We start from the raw sequence: 24131 nt of genomic DNA on the forward strand, positions 1-24131 counted from the left end.
TGTTACCCTAAGCACGGACAAATCTTGGTGCCCCCCTCCTTAGTAAATACTGTACAAATCTTCATTGTTTTTTTTTCTTTCTCAACTTTGTGGTGCCCCCTTGTGCCTGGTGCCCTAAGCACATACTTAGTCTGCTTAATGGTTAATATACCACTGACCAAAATATAATTGTGGGAGAGGATCTTCCTCATTTATTTTAAGGAAAAAAAATTCTAGGAAACCATAAACTGTTAGTTCTTTCCCGTGATAACAAAGGGCTTGGCAATAACTGCTTATAAAAGATTTTTAAAAATTTTCTTAGTTTATGGACTGATCATTACAAATAGTTTCCTAGATTCCTAGATTAATATTATTTATTTGGCACATACTGCAACATTTATTCTAATTCTGTGGCTAGATGAATTGATGGCAATCATTGGAATTTTACTGATTATGGATGATTGGAAAGAGATACAAAGTAATCTTGAAAATTCAAATGTCCTCTAGATATGTGCTATTATAATACATGTATTATTGATCTGTTGGGACTACAAGAGACGCTTCCACGTTCGTTTTACACTCCAAATGCAAGGATTTTTTAAACATCAATGTGTCATTTTGTCATCTCATGCAGGTGTTTTATAGAAGACAAAAGCTCCAAGGTGGCCTGGTTAAATCGTTCTGGTATCATTTTTGCTGGTCAGGACAAGTGGTCTCTGGACCCTCGAGTAGATCTCCAGCAGCTTTCACTTCTGGAATACAGCCTTCGGATCCAGAAAGTGGATATCTATGACGAAGGGTCATATACATGCTCAGTCCAAACGCTGCACCATCCCAAGACTTCTCAAGTTTATTTGATTGTTCAAGGTAAGAACTCATGTTTAAAAATGGGAATAGAATTTTGGAGAACTACTATTGTAATGAACAAGTTTATTGTGAAATTTATTTTTAGTGTCTTGGGGAGTTCAAGAAATGTATAATGCAGCCCTGATTTGCATCCCTATTTTTCCTGCTAAGGAAATCCAAATTGAGAAAGAATGGCTGGTTTCTCATCCCTCCATCCCTTCTGTGGCAGTATATTAGTAAACCAGGGTATTATTCACCTTGTCTTTCTGTGTAATTAGATAATCTAATTTTGAAGAGAAGGACATCTGATATGAAGAGCCACTAAAAATTAAAGTTTGTACTTTGCACAATTATCTTCCCCAAATAAGCCTTTATGAGAAGTCATCACAGAATTGAGAATTTCATAGTGATTATGAACACTAACAACTATATTGCCTTCACTGTATGAAGAAGCAAGTTGCTGTTTAATATTTGTTGCAAGGGAAATGAATGAAAAGAGTTAATGCATACATATTTCCCTATGGTTTTCCCAGAAATATTTAGTTGACAATACATTTGTGACAATAATGCAAATATTTTCTTACACTGTAATACTGTACTGTACTGATTGGTGTGACTGGCAGAAATGATAGTAATTTCCAAATAATAACTGAAATAAAATATTATGAAATATAATCATAATCACATAAGCCCATGACTACATTAATTTTAAAATGTTTTTTTAAAACATTGATTTTAAACTTTAAAAGCATATTTTAAACTTTACATAAAGGCTTATAGATGACATTAAGCTAAACAATGGTTAGCACATTTTGATAAATGGAGGCATTGTCTTTTGTAAATGATGATTTATGGTTTAAGGCTGGCATCTTTTTTAGCAAACTGTCTTGATTTGACATGCCATTCAGATCTGAATATATTAAATTCTATTTCTTTGGTTTTGTCTGGCAGATTAAGTCAGTGTAAACATAGCGATATCAAACAATGGTTTGCAGTTTAGCAATATGTGTGAATAATGTTCTTTCGGTTTGTTCAGAAAAGCATATATTCAGATTATTCAAGATATAGCATGTCATATAAATTTAGCTAAGGGTTTAATCTGCATAGAGAAGGAACTGGATTTGTGTGCCAAAAGCCTATGGCTTCAGTTCCTGATATTGTCAATCTGAAGTTTTAAGCCACTGGTTACATTTTAAAAACCAACAATTTATGCTTGAGTCACCAAAGAGCTACTTCCAGACAGAATAGGTTACTAGATTACTTAAACAGTTAATCTGTCCTGGTCTAAAATAGCTTTGGGGTCTTCTAAATCATATGCGGTTTAGAGAGTGAAAATAGAGTCTACATTTCTGTGGATATTCACTAAATTCTTTTGTTCAGATTGGGATTTATTTTTGCGTAAACATAGAATTGGTTTTTAATCTGCTGGTTTTGATCTGAAGCAATAAAGATATATGATATCTTGACCAAATTTCTGTCCTTAATATGTACCTTCTAAAATAACCAATGATAACGCTAACATTAATCTGCAGGACAAATAATTCAAAATGGGCAGGATATTCTCTTATGCCTGCTAAGAAGTGAATGACTGATTGCTGATTTCACACTGTATTTCACACTATACATCATATGAAATGCTGACAGAGTAGGTGGAGATTTATCACAAAGAATATAGATGTCAGGGCAGTCACATGACTACATCGCTGCAAATGACACCATATCATTTTTAAATTAATTAAAAAGCTGAGAATTTATTAACTACTTAGGATTCAAGTTTACCTCTTCGTATCATTCCTTTTCATCTTATAATGCTTTTTTTCTTTTTTAATTAGAATATTGCCATTTTAGATTCTGAGAATTTCACTTTTCAGTGACTTTGACAAGACAGTGGGTAAGAGTTTCAGATGACATTGCTTCAAAACATTTTTCAAAATTTTGATAAATGAATGCCCACTGTACAGTGGTGCACTTTAACAAATAAACAGTATAATTAGCTTTTGTGGCAGACAAATGAGGTAACTGATAACTCTTTTCTAAAATTATCCAAAAAATAATTTGGAATTAATATCTGCCGGGGAGATCTCTCTTTAGTAGCACTGCAACCAGGGGTGAAATTCAGAGGTTCTGACAGGTTCTGGAAAACCGGTAGTGGAAATTTTGAGTAGTTTGGAGAACTGGCAAATACCACCAATGACTGGCCCCAGAGTGGGGTGGAAATGGAGATTTTGCAATATCCTTCTCCCAGGAGCGGGGAGGGAATTGGGATTTTGCAGTATCCTTCCCCTAGAGTGTGGAGGAAATAGGGATTTTGTAATATCTTTCCCCTGCCATGCCCACCAAGCCACACCCACAGAACCTGTAGTTTAAAAAATTGAATTTCACCCTAACTACAATTTGGAAAAGCCCAATGGACAATATCTTCTCTTGAGATTTCCCTGAACCATGGAAAGCCGGAGTGACTGGATATCAATGAAGCAGTGATGTGCGGTGAGGTTTATGGCTGGTGAGGCACTGACACAGTGGTGGGTTTCAAATTTTTTTAGACTTGTGGACTTCAACTCCCAGAATTCCACAGCCAGGCATGCCCAGTTCCGATTTAAAGCGACAGCATTTGTTTTTCTCCTTTGCGAAAAAGTTTCCTTCATTCTTTTTCTTCTCCCTCCCCCTCCTTCCTCCCTCTCTCCCTCCAGATGAGAATGTACATGGGTTATAAAAGAAAAAAGAATGATATTTATATTGAAGAATGATATTTATATTGAATGACGTGCCGCACCTACGTCAGGAATTTTTAGGCTTTTAACCCTTGCTTAACTCTGCTCAAGTGATCATAAAACCCCTAAAGTCAGACTACATGAGGCACGTCATTCTCCTGCCTCCTCCTGTAGAGGGCGCTTTTTAGAGGCTTTTTTAAACAGTTAAGCAGAGTCATCCACGGTGACTCTGGCAGCAACTAGCTCAGCCTGACCTCAGCTCTTGCCTTTTTCCTTATACATTTTTTTTCTTTTCATGATGACAGTGGTGAGGCTCTGCCACCCCTGACTGCACATCCCTGCAATGAAGAGATGATTGAACAATGAAAGATATTGTATTTACATTCATAGATTTCTTAAATATATCCAAAAGTTAAGAGCAAATTAACTTTTATCCGAAGGGCATTCAGAGGGCCCTGAATAGGTACAAGCATATTAGTAGGGCATTTGTAACTGCTCTAGAGTTTAGATAAATACCATCACATTGGTCTTAAATCAGAAATGAAGTGGAAGTTAATGAAGATCACATAAAACAGGCATAATATAATCATCATTCAAGTGTGGTCACTATCTTGCTGCCAAATTTTCCTCAAACTGGCATGTATGGAGTGTCTTCAAGGGCAGTATCTCCAGAATCTGAATGAAATGTTGGTTCCACCACAAAAGCGCGTAGGACAAAATCGCGCTCGACAAAAGCGCGCTGTGACGTCATCACAGCGCGACGAAAAAGATCGAAAAATTGTAAAAATAAAGCGAAAACCTTACCCAAAGCCCCCCAAACCTAACCCTAAACCTAACCCTAAACCTAACTCTTAACCTAACCCTAAACCTAACCGTTAAAGTAACGAAAAACCTAACGCTAACCCTTATCCTAACCCTAACGCTAACGCTAACGCTCTAAAGCTAACCCTAACCCTTAACCTAACCCTAACCCTAACCCTAACCCTAACCCTTACCTTTATGTGAATCGGCTTGCTTTAATTTAATTTTTATTAATTTTTATTTGAATTTTTCGATCTTTTTCGTCGCGCTGTGATGACGTCAAAGGCGCGATTTTGTCGATCGCGCTTTTGCCGTCCGCGCTTTTGACGGGTCACGGAAATGTTAACAGGGAATATAGTTGTAATTCTATATCAGCTTTTTTAAACTCACATAGAGCATACAGTATGCTGTGTACATGTTCCCAGTACTCTGAGATTTCATAACCAAAAGTGTCAGTAAAGTTTCATACTGTATTTTTTGGACTATAAGATGCATCTTAGTTTTTAGGGAGGAAAATAAGAAAAAAGTATTCTGCGTCTGCCTACCAGTATCTATGGCATTCATCTGGCTAGCATCCTGTCAGTGTGTGAGAGAGTTCAGGGCTGTATGGAAACAAACAGTATTTGCTATGTGAACAACAAGGGATGAGACAGCAAGGAGACAGGGCATGACTTGTTCTGTATTAAGCTGCATGGTGTCCTGATATCTGAAATTAAACTGAAAATGAAACTTCTTTCCTCTGCTGAATTACTATGTTGGAAAACCTGCTTTTGGTATTGTATATTTACTTAATGGGTTATATTGTATATAAAGAGAAGTTATTGAATCCTGCTGAATCAGTTGTCAGGCCTGCAGTTATATACCTTTTAGGATTTTTGGCCTGCCACACACTATTATTTTCCTATGCTGTTTCATTAGTGTAGTAGTTGGGAGGGGGGAATAGAAAGGAGTAGAATTGTGGAATGTGTTGTTGGCATTCTTTTCTAGAAGCCCAAGGTCATCTTTTTTCTCTGCATCTCTACATCTGACTGGAACTAGATGGGTGGAAATGCCAGCATGGCTGAAGAAGATTGGACCATGTGATGGAACTTTAAGGATAGCTCTGCCTTGGACTCTGATTTAATTCTGCATGATATTTGGAACGCTGACATTTCCACCTATCTAGCTCCAGCATCTCTGGAGCCACAATGAATCTGAGAAGCTCATAGTGGCGGCCCACTTGTAACTTCACCAATTCAGTTATTAGCATGGCTGGGGGCTCTCCAATTAGCATTCCATCTACCTGCTCAACCCGAATGGGACAGGATAGAGGTCTTGTGTGTATGCCTAGTTGCTTTACAATCGACATGCTGATTAAGCATCAAGTGCTACAGGCGTCCACAACTTCTTCAACTTCCCCTTCCACCCCGTCTCAGGTACTTGGAAGTTGACTTGGAAGGTGAAGGGACAGATGGCTGCACTCACCATTGGGTCATCTTCAGCATTTTCCTCCTCTGAGGCCTCCTCATTGGTAGGACTCTTCGTCACCTTAGGTTGGGGATCCTCTTCCAGAGGTTGTTGGCCCAGATGACTCTTCTGTGGTGCCATCTGGGGCCTTTTCTTTACCGCTGTGGTGGTTGGTGCACACGTTTGTTCTTCGGCATTTTCTTCTTCTGAGGCCTCCCCCTTGGTAGGACTTTTCATCACCTTAGGTTGGGGATCCTCTTCCAGAAGTTGTTGGCCCAGATGACTCTTTTCTGGTGGCATCTGGGCCTTCTCTTTACTGCTGTGGCAGTTGGTGTGCACGTTTGTGGCCTTGGGGCTGGAGCCAAACACTCTGACGCTCTGTGGCCAAATTGACAGCAATGGTGGCATTTTATTGGCCTCCATAAGGAAAGGAGCCTAGTTACCTCTCGTAGGAACCACCTCATCACATTGTTCTGCTATCCATCCTGCAGGTTCCTCCTTGGTAATCCCTTCTTCCATTGCCGAGAACCCCTCTCTGTAGGAAGGTGGGGTAAGAATCTGTTGGGGCATTGCAGGGAAGACTGAAACCGGTGGGGAGGTCAATCCCTTGGTTGGCCACTGCCCAGTTATCTGCCATGGTGCCATCTGCTGAGGGAGGGCAGGTGCCCAGTTATCTGCCATGGTGCCATCTGCTGAGGGAGGGCAGGTGCCCACTGGCATCCCTTTCATCCATGACCTGGGGTTAAGACACATCCCGGAGGGTTCCTGATTCACAGGTTGCAGTTCAACCAACAATGGCTGGCTGGGAGGGGGGTTATATGCCAAGGCCCCCTCTTTTGACAGCACCAGACCACACAGTCAGCATGAAAGCATGTGCACACAGCTCCACTTGTGCACGCAGCAGGCACTTGCAAACATGCACGAAGCCCATTTGTATGAGCGGTGGGTACTCTCTCGCATGCCCACACCTGCCACTTCTATGGAACCATTTCCTTCCCCGCCTCCCGGGTCTGCAAAGCTGGAAATCTTGGGCACCACTGATTTAGACAACAGTTCCGGAAATGAACTTGAGAACTTTAAATCTTCCCTTGGACATATTTACTACAATTTGGACTGTTAAAGAGAATGCTATCCTTGATTTATAATTTGCAGCAGAAGTTCCTCACAGTCATACTAACATGTGATAGCTGTCATTAACATGCAATAAACAAATGAATGCTAGCCCTTAGTCAAACTGAAAATCTGTGCAATTTCCTGCATTCTTATTGACTTCATTGAATCTCCATTCCTCTGCTTTGCCAGATTTATTCACAATGCTATTAAAAAGAAATAGTAATTGGCACTATAAGATATGCTAAGAGTGAAGTGCCATTAAAAAGGAGACAAATTTAAAACAAGTTTTTTGTTCAAGCAGGCTTTCAGTTATACCTCAGCTGCAGCAGCTCTGGCCTATAGAAGCTTTTCACGATCAAAGTACCCTTTGAACACATATGAATAATGCCTTTTGTGACGGCCTTACTAATTGGAGAGATAAAATTACCATCTGCAGAGAAGATGATACATTTTTTTCCTTCTGTGCTAACCAGCCATTTAATTATGAAGACCTCATGCCCTTGACTTCCTGCCTATCCAGCAGGATACTTCAGGACTGCAAAAAAGAAAGTCACAGAAGCAGCTATGTTGCTCCATGAGAAATATTCCAAAACCATGCACTGTAGTGACACTATTAGAGGCAGCGACATGTAAGGGGAAAAACATATATATCAGCAAATTACATACTATGTCTGGTTATTGGTAGTGCTCAACTTACAGCTATTTGCTTAGTGACCATTCAAAGTTACAATGGCACTGGAAAAAAGTGACTTACTATAGGTCCTCATCAGAGGTGGGTTCCTACCAGTTAGGACTAGTTTGGCCAAGTAGGTAGTGACTCAGCCGACCATGCCCCCAAACTGGTTCTATCAGCGGTGCTTTAGGTGGTGCCATCTTGGGTTTTTTACCTACTGTGCATGCGTGCGTGGTGCGCATCAAGCACATGCATGCCCAAAGCGCGTCCCTGAGTGAACCGGCAGTAGAAGAAGCTGAAACCCACCCCTAGTCCTCACACTTGAAACCATCATAGGACCATCCCCCATGGTCATGTGACCAGAATTAAGGGACCTGGCAACCAGCATATATTTATGAGAGTTGCAGCCTCCTAGGGTCATGTGATCATCATTTGCGACTTTTCCATCCAGCTTTTGACCAACAATGTCAATGGAGGATGACAGATTCACTCAAGGGCCATGTGATTCATTTACCAATTGCTCAACAACAATGGCAAAAAAGGTCGTAAAATTAGACATCATTCACCAAGCACCTTACGTAGCAATGGAAATTCTGATCCCAGTTGTGGTTGTATCTCTTTATCAGGGTACCATTCTAGCCATAGAACCTAAAATTTGTTATCTGCGTGAATACATCAGTTGGAATGATCATGTTGCAAATTCTTGAAACTTCAACATGAAAATAATTACATCCCGGTAAGATTGGACTGTTTTAAGCACAATAGGTCACCTTTAACTTTACATCCTCCCAACACACCTTTTCCATCTATATTCATGAATATTTCCATAAGGTTCTTGGTTTCTGTAGGTGCTCTGCAACCCTTCCATTTAGCCGAGAACATTTTTTGTCTTTCTAAAACTGAAAATAAGTTTTGCGACAAGTGCAATCTCATTTTTTCTGCTTGCAGTTTCTTTTCAGGAAGACAGCTAGGTTATCTACCAACCAGACCATTCTAATATACTCCAGTGTGTTTTTCACATGGATATTTATCATCCAAATGGGTGGGCATCTTTTGGTGGCTAGAATTCATATTAACATTGGCAGGAGGAATGATGAGAGAACTGTTTGTTGCTTTAGACTGGGTGATGATTCAAGACCAGCATGTTTTGTTTTTCTTGACAGAATTTGGGAGGTTAGCATTTTTCATTTTTCTCTTAAAGTGTATTACAATTATTTGAAGATTTGCTGTTATCTCAGATAATGCCTTCATGAGTTTCTTGTCTTAAATGTTTGGAAGGTATATGGCTGATCTTGGCAACTGTGATTAAGGAGAGCTTCAGAACAAGGGGGGAAAGCTTCAAAGCTATAATTCTTGTTACTTCAGCAAGCCTCAGAATTATCTTCTTCCTTAGTGTGTGTATGAGAGAGAGAGAAAGTGTGTGTGTGTGTGTGTGTGTGTGTGTGTGTGTGTGTGTGTGTGAGAGAGAGAGAGAGAGAGAGAGAGGGGGGGGGGGAGGGAGGGAGGTGGGTTCCTCCCTATACAGTCCTGTATGCCAGAAGAGGATCAGTAGTAAAAATGGTGGCTTGGCCATGCCCCCGAACCTGTTCTCCTGTCAGAAGCTTCATCAGAAACTTCATCAGAAGTTTTTTTAAAAAAAGGTTTTTTTCCCTGCCAGTTCAGGCAAAAAAGTAAGAGGAGGGGAGAGGGGGAGAGAAGGAAGAAAGAAAGAGAAAGAAAGAAGGAAGGAAGGAAGATAACTCACTTTTCTGCTGGGAGATTCAGCAAAGGAGAAAAACAAATGCTGTTGCTTTAAATCAGAACTGAGCATGCCTGCCTGTGGAATTCTGGGAGTTGAAGTCCACAAGTCTTAAAGCAGCAAACTTTGGAGTCCTGCTTTAAATTGAAAAGCTGCTCAGGTTTGCAAAGTGACCTTCGGCAGTTATCTTGGGGGGTTGCTTCCCACAGAGGGAAACAATTTAGGGCTAGAAGTCTACCCAGAGGTCATCTAGTCCAATCCCCTCCTGCGGCAGGAAACCTTACATTGTCTGGATTATTTTGGTGCATCTAACAGAGGGAAAAATTGCCAGAAAGGAGAAGGAGTTTACTAGGACAAGACTGCCATGCAGAGGAAGGCAGAGATAGTTCTTGACCTATGACTACAATTGAGCCCAAAATTTTGGTTGCTAAGCAAGAGCATTGTTAAATGAGCTTCACCACATTTTACCCAATCCATGACATCTCCTGGTGAGTGACATCAAGTTGGCCACACACACCCAGTTACATGACTGCCAGGCCATTCCCACAAAATAAGCCACGCCAACAAAATAGGTAGTAAAAAGTTTTGAAACCCACCCCTGGTATTTATGTATGTATATATTTCTATTTCTTAGTATTTTTGTCTGGTCCTTCAGTGGAGGCCTCTTTAATTTTATCCTAATAATAATAAACTTGCAAAGGATAGTCAAGAATGTAGATATTGGTCTGAATTTAGCCATCTGCTCTATAAATATATATAGACTTGAACCTATATCTTTAATTTCCAATCCCATTGGTTAATCACTACACCTTCCTGCATCTTAGTTCTATTTCATTCAACTGTTCAAACACAAAATGAGATATGTTATGATTTTATATCTCTGTCTTCTGTAGCCAACGTAAGAGTAATTACGCATACACACACACAGAGAGACAATTCTAGATTCCGTCTTTCATAAACAGCTCACAAAACCTTAGGGCACAACACACCTCTTAGACAGTACAGAGTGATATATTTCTTTTTTCAATCTGGGAGAAAGAGGAAAAAAAGAGAAAGAGTCCCTTCCAATTCTGTGATTTTGTGATATAATGGTGGGATTGTTCTTCAAAAACTTTTTTTGATCAAATAAGTTTGTGCACCTGTGGTATGAAATATTTTTCCTGATATCCCCAAATTTATTCTTGTTTGACTCAGTCTGAAGAATACACATATATAGAAAACAAAACACAAGAGGTTAGATAGTTGGTGTTTTTTCTGTGGTTTTCTATATACTATACAATTTTTATATTTCCTTTCACTGTAATGTGTGTGAGACTATTGTAACTTCTTCCATATTGCAGAGACAAATAAAAAATTAAACAAAGAAAGACCAGCTTTGACAGTAAAATATTGATTGTCTTGTCTTTCCTTCTTACTCATCTTCAGTTCTTCGGTACCTTTGGTACTAAGTTTACTGTCCTGCTAGCTGATAATTAACCACTTTCAAAATATTTCAGAATAAAAAACATAAATTGTTTATTCACATAAGTATATTCTAAAAAAATCAAGTTGGATACAAATAATATATGTATGTATGTATGTATGTATGTATGTATGTATCTATGTATGTATGTATGTATGTACGTATGTACGTACGTACGTACGTATTTTGGCCCAAGGCATTGACCAGGAAAGAATTGTTTGGAAAGGAATGTCTTATATAAAATAAGAAAATCTACAAGTACTACAACTCTATATCATTGCCGTATGAGAACAATCTTGCAGGCAGGTAGAAAGAAAGGCCAGGCTGACTTAAAATATTTAAATTATTCCAGGTACTTCAATATCACTTTAAAAATCTCCACCATTATATATCAATATCTCCTTCTTTCCTTTTCTCAGCTTGGCAAAGGACAATCCAGAATAAAAATGAATGGACTTGAAGGATAATTTAGTAGTATTAACAAGATAAAAATAAATAGACTTCTGGGACATGGTTACTTTGAACTGGTTGGAAATTCTGGAACAGTGATGATGAACCTTTTTCTTATGGCATGCCAAAATTATGCCCACTCAATCTCCCCACCTACCTATGCATGTACCCCCTCCCCTGCGAGTTGTGGGACTAGCAGGGTAAATTACTATATATAAACAGGGACTCACATTCAGTCTCAATATGTTATCTAGTTGGATAAGGGAATATCAGCAAACAAATAATTAATAATATAAAGCATAAGGATTCCCCAGTTAAATTCTCAGCTATACACAATCTCTTGTTTAGAGAAAGCTGCATAGTTGCAAAAAATATTGAAATCCAGTGTACACACACACACACATACACACACACACAGGTTCCAAGACCTAATCATTCTATTGCTGATTGATTTGGGGCTGTTTATGGTTGATGAATAAATGACACCACAGGTTGTGTCCCCAACTGATTCCAAGTATGAAATATCTCTTGAGAATCTCACCTCCTTACTTCAATCTCATGCAGTCTTCTCACTTGAACAGATATATATCCATTTACACTTCTGTAAGTGAGAGAAAGTAATATTTGTAGGCTTTTAGTGTCAAAGCCATCATCTCTAATCAAAACTTGAACAGCATTGCTTTAATACAGCCTTCCTCACGCTGATGCTTTCTGAATGTGTTAAGCTCTTATATTTTTAACCAAGTATTACAATATCTGTAGTCCAACACAGCTGGAAAGCACCTGGTTAAGGAAAGCTACTATAATGTTCACTTGTTTTTCAAGCCAATATCCAATATGATTCTTACAAAATGTCAAAATATGATTTCCACTCATTTTTTAGGATCAGCTATTCATTGTCACATTAAATTCAGGAACAGAGTGCTTTACTTCTACACTAATGGTCACCAAACCAACTCATAAGGATTTATAAGTTCTGCCTAGCTCTGTTTTGCTGAACTTTCAGAAGATGTTGATGCTTAATCATATAAAGACTGATTTGGAACATAATAAAACACTGAGCTGGTTCACACATGTATTCACAATTTTTGGTAGCTGCAGTCCATTATAAATGAGCCACCGCAGATCAAATTGACCTGTGTCATCTCTAAACATGGTTTCTTCTAGTTGAGTCAGTTTACATGTTCAAATGACAATAATCACAGCAGTCATATAGTCATCTGTATAAATGTAGGCTCATGGTTGATTTATCAAAGCACTCGTGCGGAAGAAGAGGGTTTGATGAGCTTTATGAAAAAGTTCTATTTGAAATTGACAGAACATACAAGCAAGATGTACTGTTTGTGATTGGAGACTGAATGCCAATGTTGGAAATATGGAAGGAGACTCTGTAGTACAACTGTATGGCTTAGGAAAGTAAATGAACCAGGAAGCCAACATCATTTTTTGCTATCCCAATTATTCATAAATAACAACTATCCTCAAATAGCCAAGGCCATGTTTGAATACATGAATATCACCAGATAGAATACATGGAGATAATATTATTGATAAAGGATGATGGAGAAGCTTAATAATAGTATCAAAGACAGAGCTAGGTTCTCACTGTGAAACAGAGCATGAGCTGCTCATGTGCAAATTCCAAGAGAAGAGAAGAAGGAGAAGAAAGTCAACCAATTTCCATAATATAATCTTGAACATATAATTATCATTTTCAAGAAGAACATCAGGAATCATTTTGAAGATCTGAATTTAAATTATAGAGAACCAGAGGAATTATGGAATAAATTTAAATAAGTTATTAATGGTGAATATGAAAAGAGACTTCTCAAAATGAAAAAAAACCAGAAAAAATAAAATAAAACTAGATATCTGAACAAACTCTGGAATTGAAAGATCAGATAGAAAAAGTAATACTAAAATATTGTATAACGTCAACATCCACAAAAACTTTAAAAAAATTCCCTACTTACAAAAAAATACCTCCAGTATTAGAAGATAATGTTGATCATCACTCAGGTTATTAGTAAGCCAGAAGTCAACAGGGACTGATGAAATACCAGTTGAAATATAGAAAGCAACAGTAGAAAAATTGGTTAAGGTGGTAATCAAGCTATACCCACAAATATGGAAAATGACACAATCACCAACATATTGGAAGAGATCAATCTGCTTGATCTGCGGGGAGGGAGAAAGAAAAGAGAGAGATTTTGTAGAATATAAAAACTATTGTATAATATCTTAAATTTTATATGCTAGCAAACTGATTTTTAGGATTATTCAACCCAGATTAGAGCCTTTCACAGAAAAAGAAATGCTAGAAGTTCAAAATAGCTCTAGAAACACAAGACATTATATCTGATGCATACTGGATAATTGAAAAAGCCAATGAATAGAAAAAGAAGTCTGTGCTCCACCAATTTAAAAAGGCCTTCATTTGGGTCAATCACGTAAAGCTGTGGACTATGCTTATAAAAATCATCTCCTTTTCCTCATAAACAAATATACAATTCAGGATTGCATAGTCAAACAGACTGGGAATAGAAAAGAAGTGTGACTAGTTTGTATACTTCTCTCTTATTTGTTAATTATTACTATTTATTTATTAAGAGAAACTGAATTGGAAAAAGATGGACATAGTTTTAAAACTGTAGGAATAAATATCAATAAATTATCCTATGCTGGTGACACTATTCTGATAGCTGAAAATGCAAAGGAACTGCAAGCTCAAATAATAATAGTCAAGTACCACAGTAATGGGACTAAAATTAAATTCAAGGGAGACCAAGCTAATGATAACAGCTGGGATAATCATCTTCCAAAATGACAGTGACGATATTGAACTGGTGGGTAGCTTTTGCCTTTTAAAATCAACCATCAGCAGTAAAAGAACAATCAGTTAAGAAATATGCCACAGGCTAGACTTGGTAGAACAGCCATGAAGGCCTTGGAAAAGATATTCAGATGCCTTGATGTGTCTACATCAACAAAGATCAGACTCATGCAAGCAGGGTTATTCCCTGTAGCACTGTATGCAAGTGAAATTTGGACTTCGAAGAAGCCCGGATGCAAAGAGTATTGACACTTTTGAACTTGGATGCTCAATCAATCATGGATGATTTCACAAATGAGCAGGAATCTTAAATATCCTCTTGAAATAGATCGCAACCAGTTTTTTCAAACATATCTTGTGTATTAGAAAATTAAGCTTTATCACAATCAGGTGATGTTACTAGTTCTGTGTGTTGATATGTCATAAATAAGATGGTTCAAACGTAAGGACACAACACTTCAGCCATCTGTGGCAGTTATAGACCAGGAGTGGGTTCTGGCAGGCACTACTGCTGGTTCGCTCATGTGTGCACTGCACATGCATACATAGTACAATAAAAATTGTTCTGCGAGAAAAAAACAAAATGGCGCCATCGATGGACTCAAAAGCTGATTCTGATTCTGCAAGGGGCCATTACTTATGCCGGTGAATTATTTGTAATAATGGGCAGTTAAATTCCATGAAGGTCAGTGAAATAATGATATCAGGGAACACAAATATGGGGGGAGACGGGGCCACTAATCTCCATTGCCTAGTATTATAGCTATTTGTCCTGGCTAGTTAAAGGGGAGGAGAATATGGAATAGTTTGCCAATTTTATCTGGCACAACTTGCATTGATTATGCTGCATTCTACAAATAGTCCCTCTTTTCCAGTAACCTTTCCAATGTTGATTTTTCTGTCCATATTCTTCTTTTTTCTTAACAGTAATCATGCTCATTTCTGTCAATGCTATTAGCAAATACACAATCACAGATCAATGATTATTTCTATCTTCACACAATACCCATGATTATGTGAATGAACCATAATTTTACTCCCCAATTAACAAGCCAAAAGATCATAAGAACTGTTCTGTCTTGATCAAGAACAAATTAATCAGCTAAAAGGTCATTGCTAGTATTGCGAGGCAGAAACAGAACATAAGCTTTTAAACAGATTGGAAGTAAAGTCAACTGTGGGAGGTTGCCTAAACACTACACATACATTCTGATTTGTAGATTAGGATAAAATATATAAACTTAAAATTAATAAATCAATAAACAATCAATAAACATAAAATCAAATTTAAAAAAATATCTATATACTTTAAATATTGGATTTTACAATTCCCCTGGTACTTGCAAGGGTGTGATGAGAATTAGAACTTAATTTCTGTGCTTCATTTAATTAAAACTGTGTAAAAGTGTATTGCACAAAATTTGTATTTTTACTGCCACATTTTTCCAGCACAAGAATGTCCTTGAAGATGTAAAATGGCTGTGGGCCACACAAATAACAATAGTACTTAGACTTATATACCACTCCATAGTGCTTTACAGCTTACTCTGAGTTATTTATAATGTGAATATATTGCTCCCAACAAAAAGGGTACTCATTTTACCGACCTCGAAAGGATGGAAGATTGAATCAACCTTGAGTCCCATCAGGATCAAATTCCAGACTGTGGGCAGAATTAGCCTGCAATACTGCATTGTAACCACTGTGCCCAAATCTCCTCCTGGGGGCAGCAACAACCCCTGGATTAGTTTGATGCAGCTGTTTCTTTGATTCCTAATACCAGGATTTCCCAGCATTGTTCATAGATGGTGGCCTGTGTTGGAATAACAAATAGCTGTTCATCATCTTTAGCTTTCTTTTATGAACAGGTGCCTGCCTTTAAAAACAATCATCCCAGAATATTGAGGGAGAGAAAACAAGGAAACAAATATAAATCAGATCTTAGTCAGCTACTCAATGAGATGTGAAATAGGTTCCAGGACAGATCATACCATACAACCAACTTGTTAGCTATGAAAATATATAGAGGAATATTGTGCTTGGGTAACTGAGCTATTATGCCTTTCTATCTAGTGAAAAGGCAGAAGGTTTTTTTGCATATTTAATATAAATTAAATGTTTCAGAGCTATCTTAATGAAAATTTTATCCTGCTAATACAGATTTCTCTCAATGCCCATGAACAGATACATTCTTTGTTTCAGTTCTTCACAATTGACAACTAGCTGAATTTTTTTCATAACTTTTATTACAGTACCCAATTTTTGCTATACAATAAGAAATTGTCCCTTCATTTCTACTGACATTTTACACAATCACTGTTCTTCCTATTTACATTCACTGGTTTCTTCTCTTCTGAAGCACAAAGTAATTTTTCTTCTTCCACGAAGGTCTTTGGGAACAATGCAGCAGAAACACAGTCTTTATTTTTTACAGATGAAATAGAACCAAAGTTGCATACAAGGATCACTGAAATACTTTATCTGTAGCATTATTTCTGCATGTATTTCCATGTGAGTGGATACTGGGCTATTCAGAATTTATGAAATCAGAGTTGGAAGGACTTTAGAAGTCTTCTACTTTAATCTCTTCTTCAGGACAGATATACTCAGAGAATCCTAGAAAAATAACTATTCAAACTTTGTTTGAAAACTTTCAGTGAAGAAGTACCTATAGTTCAAGAAATAAGTTGTTCTTCTGCTTAACAGCTCCCATGGTTATAAAATTCCTCCTTCCAGTATTGGAAGACTGGTGTCATCTTACCACTTTTACTTCTCTTCTTTAGGCTAAAGTTATCCAGTACATTTAATAATCATTTTTATAGGATTTGGACCTCACACTCTTTGCATTTTGCAGATGTACACTATAAGTGACAATTGTATGAATAAATCAGGTGTCCTCTGACAGAGACTTGTATCTTTTGCCACTTGTGTACATCATTGCTTTCCTTGTTGTTGTCTGTTAGGTGACCAGCTTTCTAACAGTTGTTACCCTTAGTAGCTGTCATCCTGGACCTTGTCTGATGCTGATGGATTGCTTCTCTGTTACCTGCTGCATGACATTTCTTATCTCTTTTCGCTTGGTATCCAGATTGGTCTAATTGCTTCCTTTGTTTTTATCTTCCTCTGTACATCTTTATTTTTTCTTGGGTTCAAATTCCATTCACCTATTTCTCTCTATATTTTATTTCTTGTAATAGAACCATGGCTTCAAGAAGCAAAGTTACATAATGAGCAAACTAAGCAACAAGATAGTGACAAAGTAATTATTCATTTTCCTTCCATTCCTAGTGTTGGAATATCTATCTAACACAGACCTTCAAGAACTAGAACTTGCACAAGTGCTGAATGTGTATAAGTTTCTAAAGAAAGGTATGGCATCTCATTTCCCAAAGTTGGACCTTTGAGATAAGCCAATGAGGAAATATACACCAACTAGAATTCTATCATTGTTATGCAAGATAAAATTAATTGATGGTAATATTTATTATTCTCACAATTATTACAATAATAAATGTATTAAATTTGTATGTCAGCCTATTCCCAACAATTCTAGGTGGTTCACAAATAATAATAATACAATTGTGATTTTTTTTTCCTCACATCCTCGTCTTGGTCAAGATTGAGCTCATGTTTTCTTAATCACTCTGAAATTTCTTCTTCTTAGGTCTATAATCCTGTACATGCCCCTCAGACAGAGTTTTCTCTTCAATCCAAAAATATTTATTTCTTCACTCCAGAAGAAAGTGGTACCTGTGCAAGTAGTGCTTCCCTGTAAGACTTATTTGTAAATGCTGCATCTTGTGAATCTTTCTCCTTCTTTGATATGACATGAAACCTCCAGAACTTTATTTTACTTTGCCACCTGAAGTGTTTCACTAAATTATAAAATAATATCATAGGTTATTATTCCTCATCATTTTATTGCTTTGAGATTAGCTTTACATGTTTTGTGATATTTTCCCATAATCAACTGCTTATTATTGATAAATCACTTGAGCTGTGGTGGCACAGTGGTTAGAATGCAGCATTGCAGGCTAATTCTGCCGACTGTCAGCTGTTTGATTCTCACCGGCTCAAGGTTGACTCGCCTTCCATCCAAGTCAGTAAAATGAAGGTCCAGATTGTTAGGGGCAATATTCTGACTCTGTAGAGCACTTAGAGAAGGCTGTAAAGCACTATGAAGCCATATATAAGACTAAATACTATTGCTATTGTTATTCCACATTATTGTTAATATTTTAAGTTATGGAATGCCTCTTTAATTATATATAGTGCAAATTCACAACAGAACTGTGCCAGGATACGTTCATAACATTCTTCTGACCACATAATGGTGATCAGGAGAGCCTCAAATGTCAAAGATAACATATACAGTGATTCTCCACTGCATTATATGAAATAAGAGAATGGAATCAAATTGTGTGTATTTAATGGCTCTGACATCAGTAATTTTAAACTTTCCAATAATGATGGGCCTTTTCATTACTTATAAAGTTGACATAAAATGTATCCACAATTTACAACACTACACTTGTCTTAAAAGAGTCAAATATTGATATCATGTAATGTACAGCCTCCAAATATAATTTAATGGCCTCTGGTATTTGTTGATTTGTATAGTTCTTGCTGCAGACTCACAAAAACAGCTCTAAGATCTCTTGATTGATTAAGATCCCTTTCCAGCCATATATTATAAAAGACATCTTCACAAGCAAATGCCTCAGCAAGACAAACAGAGAAGTAAAGATAGCTAGTGATAAGAAATGTGGAGGCTCAAATCCTATTTTGCTATAAGGGAATTTACTGTTTCTGTTTCCCATGTTTGAAATGAGAACAGCAGTACTGACCTTTCTGTCTTAAAGTGAGATTAGCTCATTTATTCTCACCATTTCTAGAATGAATGGGCTAATCTTACTGTAAGACACTCACAATTATTGAGATGGATTGCACAGAAGTACCCTGTAGTATCCTACAGAGGTGTGCTTATTCAGACCCCAAATTAGGTGCAACTTGAAATGTAGGTTTTCTTCAGGCTACTTCAAATAAGGAGCCTCATCAAAATCTCTAATGGGTGTATCAGCAGACAAAGTATACAGACCAAATTCCATAGTGGTTTTTGACTTTAAAGGGTGAAGATCATTGGTTCCCTAGATCTTACCTTTTAGGTTCTACTAGAAAATCTTAGTTTGTCTGCTATCTCTCTTCAACTAATATGCTTATAAGGAGAATGTATAAACATAATAATTGTGACATTTATTTCTCCTATTGCTGCTATAGTGTTCCCTTCATTTATTCATAGCTCATAACCTGCTGTCCTTTAGAGCTATGCTCCCTAACCCTGAGTTCGTGAACTGAAACTGGTCTGCGACATGCCAGAAACCAGGCCATACAAACAAGCAAAGCCCTATCCAGAGGGTGCAGGTAGCACACAAAACCATGCCCCTTCCAGTCCACAGAAAAACATCTCTCCACAGAACCAGTCCCTAGTGGCCAAAAAATTGGGGATCTCTGGTATAGAGGCTTAAGAAATAGATATTTATGAAATTCATCAACTAAAGTTGATGGACAAGAGTAAAATGGAGATTACCCTTCTGCCATTCAGCTCTTTCAATGAAGTATTATAAATAAAGTAGCATTCCTTCTTTTCCTCAAAAGAATTGGCAAGCTCACGAACAAACAAATAAAAATTTGCAATATAAGCAAGCAAAGCTTATTTATAATGAATTCTGTTGGGACTATGATTTTCAAGGGAGATGGGAAAGATAAGATGAAGAAATGAATAAGAATAGAAGCTTAAGTAAAACAGAATCTACATATTAAATATAGAAATAAAGAGGTTTTTGTTGGAGAAAGTAGCAATTTTCATCATATTTTATTTCTATAAATGAAAGGAAAGAAAAGAACTGAAATTACTTTGGCTCTCAGTTCCATTGATCGTGAATCTAGGTTTGGGAATACAGTCTATTTTAGGAGCAATGGAAAATGGAGTTCCATCTGGAAATCAATAAAAAGAATATTAATGTATTTCCAGGTTTTCCACAATTATGACTACATAGAACTAGGACCATTTGACTTGATCATTTTAGGGCTCAGATTTTCTGGCCAACATTAAGAATCTTCCCAATCTGTGTCTCTGAAGATTTTTAACATGCAGGCCAGTAGAAAATCATCTACTCCTGAAATAGCATTCTCATTGAAGCTGAAAAACATTGGCTTTCTAATATGTTTAGGTGAAATAATTCCTAAGATGAGCATTGAACTTTAATAACCTCTTAGGTCAGAACCAGTGGTGGGTTTCAAAAATTGTTTGAACCTACTCTGTGGGTGTGGCCTCCTTTGTGGGGGTGGCTTGCTGCCCATGTGACCTGATATGAAGATGCCGACGACACTTGTCAGAACCACCTTAAATTACCTCACACACAGCACTGGCATGCATAAGAATATGATGTAAACTTGTTTTTTAAAAAGCATCTTTGGTTTGCATTAAAACAACTTCAACACACACAATGTTCTGATTGCACCACAAACACAGTAGTCATCCTTACATCTTTCCAAGGACCAGTGGTAGGTTTCAAAAAAGTTTGGAACCTCTTCTGTAGGTGTGGCCTGCTTTCCGGGTCTGCTGGTGGAACCTCTTCTAACCGGTTCGGTAGATTTGACGAACCGGTTCTACCAAATAGGTGCAAACTGGTAGCAACCCACTTCTGGTCAGAACTCATAAACTAAATTATAGTCCTAAACAAGTTTTCAGGCTGTTATCTGAACAGTAAACATATAGTTGAAATACATGTATAATTTATGATATTCGGCTTTTCCTGTTTAAATGAGAAAACTCAAAACAATTCCATACGTTACTCAGTAAAAGATTTTACTGCTCCTGGGAATAATTAGATAAGGCTCCAAGAAACTTTTGTGATTGCCAGACCTTTGCCTTTCAATCATGCCTCTATGGGATGCTCTCCACAAATTCCAATATTTTTTGTTTGAAGAAAAGTGAACCAAAATAGGAGTTGAATAGCTGGGCTTTTCTTGGTTGAGATCAATAACCTTAATAGAATCAACATAGTTTCTGCTTCTATTAAATTGATTTAGAGAAAAATCAAAGGAAGGAATGAAAATAAGAAGTGGAGCTTAATTTAGTTTTAGATGTGGAAGAGACATTGACTGAAGGTGGAACTCATATTATGCATGTGTTATTAGGTATTCAATTTATTTCTTAACATATCTTGTAAAGAAAGAATAGAAGTAACAGGCAATGTGAGTGGAAATGTGAAAGGAGAGCTACTAATATAGAGGTTAGATTATATTGATCTACCTAGACAAATAGTCTGCTTTGACATATAGTATCATTTGAGATTGGTTTGTAACTAATGATTTTATGGTTAGTTTCTGAGAATCCCAATATCACATATGCTATATTTCGTTTGGAATGACTTCAGGAGTACATTAGTGCAATAGTAGTCAACTGCTACTCATGAGCATTTAACTCTGTCCAAGCCCATTCTTTTTCATTGCTGAGTAACAACACTTGTGCAGAAACATCTCCTGTCTCTTGTTAGTCTTCCTGTCTCTTTCGGTATCTCTAAACACAGGGCCTTTGATCTCTGCCCTTTCCCTATAAACTGTGTTTTCCTATTTAATGACATAAACTAATGTGTGTTAACAGATGTCTGAGAGAAAATTAGCTGCAGTGTCTGGATCATTTAGAGTTGAGTTGCTGTTCAGAAACACTTTCATAACAGGCTGCAGAAGGTTTGAGGGAGTGCATTTCTTCCTTACAAAGGTGAAATTGCACAGGCCCAGTTTGAGCCTGCTGCCTCCTGTGAATTCCTGTTTCAAACTATCCTGCTCTTGATTTTAATGCATCATGATCTCTCTACCAGATGGCAACAACTCCAACAGTTGCGGTGAACATTTTCTTTTTTATGGAGGATCTAACGTTTATGGCATGTTGGGGTGGACAACAGTTTTCTAAGTGCAATTGTGGGAAGATATGAATTTGATTAGAGCAGTGGTTCTGAGGGAGAGTATCTAGAGAGCCGTGGTGGCGCAGTGGTTATAATGCAGTATTGCAGGCTAATTCTAGCAACTGGCAGCAATTCAATTCTCACCTGCTCAAAGCTGACTCAGACTTCCATTATTCTGAGCTTGGTAAAATGAGGGCCCAGATTGTTGGGGGCAATATGGTGACTCTGTAAACTGCATAGAGAGGACTGTAAAGCACTGTGAAACAGTATATAAGTCTAAGAAGTATTGCTAGTGCTAAGTGCTAACTTTTTCATTCTAAAACTACGCCCTCTTTCTAATACTCCTTTGGAGCAATAGTAATGACATGGTTTCAAAGGATCTTCTGAAAAACTGAAAAATATATTTATTTCTTTTTAAGAGTACATTTTTTAACATTTTAAAATAGTATATTTTTACTTAAATATTCTAATAGTTTCTAATTGTTGCATAATATATTTTTCTTTTTTGTACACTGCAGTTTTTATTTTTATATTGTTGAAATAGCATGACTATGTACATGCAGCAGAAGCTAAATAATACCATGAAGGGTTTTAGGATTAATGGAAAAAGAACTTGGAAAAAAATCTGGAATTTTACTGTTATATATGTTGACAGCATCATGCATTATATATAAAAATGGAAAAGATACTTTAATTCCCACAGTGAATGAATGGCTGGGAAAACTGCAACTATCAGAAATAGCTAAATTAACTGTTTTAATCAAAGAAAAGAGTGCATTCAACTTTGCTTCTAGTAGGAAAACCATTTTGGAATTTTTGCTTGAGTTGGAAAAAAATGACTTTTGGTTTTGCCGATTAGACAAGTTTATTATTGTAGAAATAGCTAATACATACTAAGTTTGTAAAAGTAAAAAGCTGAAGCTTCAATAAGATTGTTATTGTATGATGCTAAAAAGAATCAGTGCTTCCCCCCCTTTCCCCCTCTCCTCCTACACTTCTTTCTTTTCCCCTTTCTGTCCCCATTTTCATGCTATTTTCATTTTTGACTTGTATTTTACATTTGGATAAGTTAAATAAGATTATAAAAAAAAGAGAACCATGTAGGATAGCCATGAACTCTCAAGTATATCCACTGGTCCCAGATCATTAAACTTGGAGGCACCCAGGACCAGGAACCAGGGAGATTCCAGAACCAGTCAAGCAATGTGAGAAGAGATTCCACTAGACAGTCAAGAGGATGGTATGTTCTCACATTTCTCAAATGTAACCTAATCTATAGATATTTATATTCAGCTATGTCAGAAGCAAAATCTATAGTTAAGAGTAGAAACTATGATCAAAGGTTCTTTAAAGATCGATTCCATCCCTGGCAATGAGACTGGCAATGAGATATATCATGTTTATTGATAGGAAAAGAGAAGTTATATAGACATTGATTTGTTTGGGATGATACCATATCTGTAAAGAAAAATAATTCAAATCTTATAATTCATTATATAAAAATTATCAGTCTAACAGAGTTGTATTATATATATAACAATATTTTCCTATTAGAGCTAGAACAGATAATAAACATAGGAGCAGAGGTGGTATTCAGCAGGTACTGACCAGTTCTGGAGAAACAGTAGCGGAAATTTTGAGTAGTTTGGACAACCGGTAAATACCACCTCTGACTGGCCCCACCCCCATCTATTCTCTGCCTTCCAAGTCCCAGCTGATTGGGAAGAAATGGAGATTTTGAAGTAACCTTCCCCTAGAGTAGGGAGGGAATGGAGATTTTACAGTATCCTTCCCCTGCCATGCCCATCCAGCCATGTTATGCACTCCAAGCAATACCACACCCTCCAAGTCACGCCCACAGAACCATTAGTAAAATAATTTGAATCCCACCACTGTAAAGGACCTAAACAGAGAAAGCAGAACTCAGAGAGGATGGGGTCAAAATCATCTTTGCTAATCCATATTTTGATAATAAATGCCAGACAAGTAAGTCAGATTTCTGACCAACTAGATTTAGATATGAGTAAACTAGACCTGAATTGGAGACCAGCACAAATTTTGCTGGTTATCTTTCTCTGTTAAGGACAAACTTGATGTCTCCTTGCATAAGTT

General features: G+C 37.2%; 1 protein-coding gene across 2 annotated transcripts in view; it reads left to right on the plus strand.

Annotated features, from left to right (window-relative positions):
* The window catches only part of LSAMP (limbic system associated membrane protein), a 485924-nt gene that overhangs the window by 259717 nt on the left and 202076 nt on the right, over positions 1-24131 (plus strand). For both annotated transcript variants that reach the window (XM_087721321.1, XM_087721322.1), the window contains exon 2: positions 614-846. In XM_087721321.1, coding sequence (XP_087577447.1) covers positions 614-846 — 233 coding nt within the window. The remainder of the gene's footprint in view (positions 1-613; positions 847-24131) is intronic.

This window comes from Thamnophis sirtalis, unplaced genomic scaffold, assembly GCF_051295495.1.
Source record: "Thamnophis sirtalis isolate CommonGarterSnake01/CBP01778 unplaced genomic scaffold, rThaSir2_p1.2 scaffold_8, whole genome shotgun sequence".
Taxonomy (NCBI): Eukaryota; Metazoa; Chordata; class Lepidosauria; order Squamata; family Natricidae; genus Thamnophis; species Thamnophis sirtalis.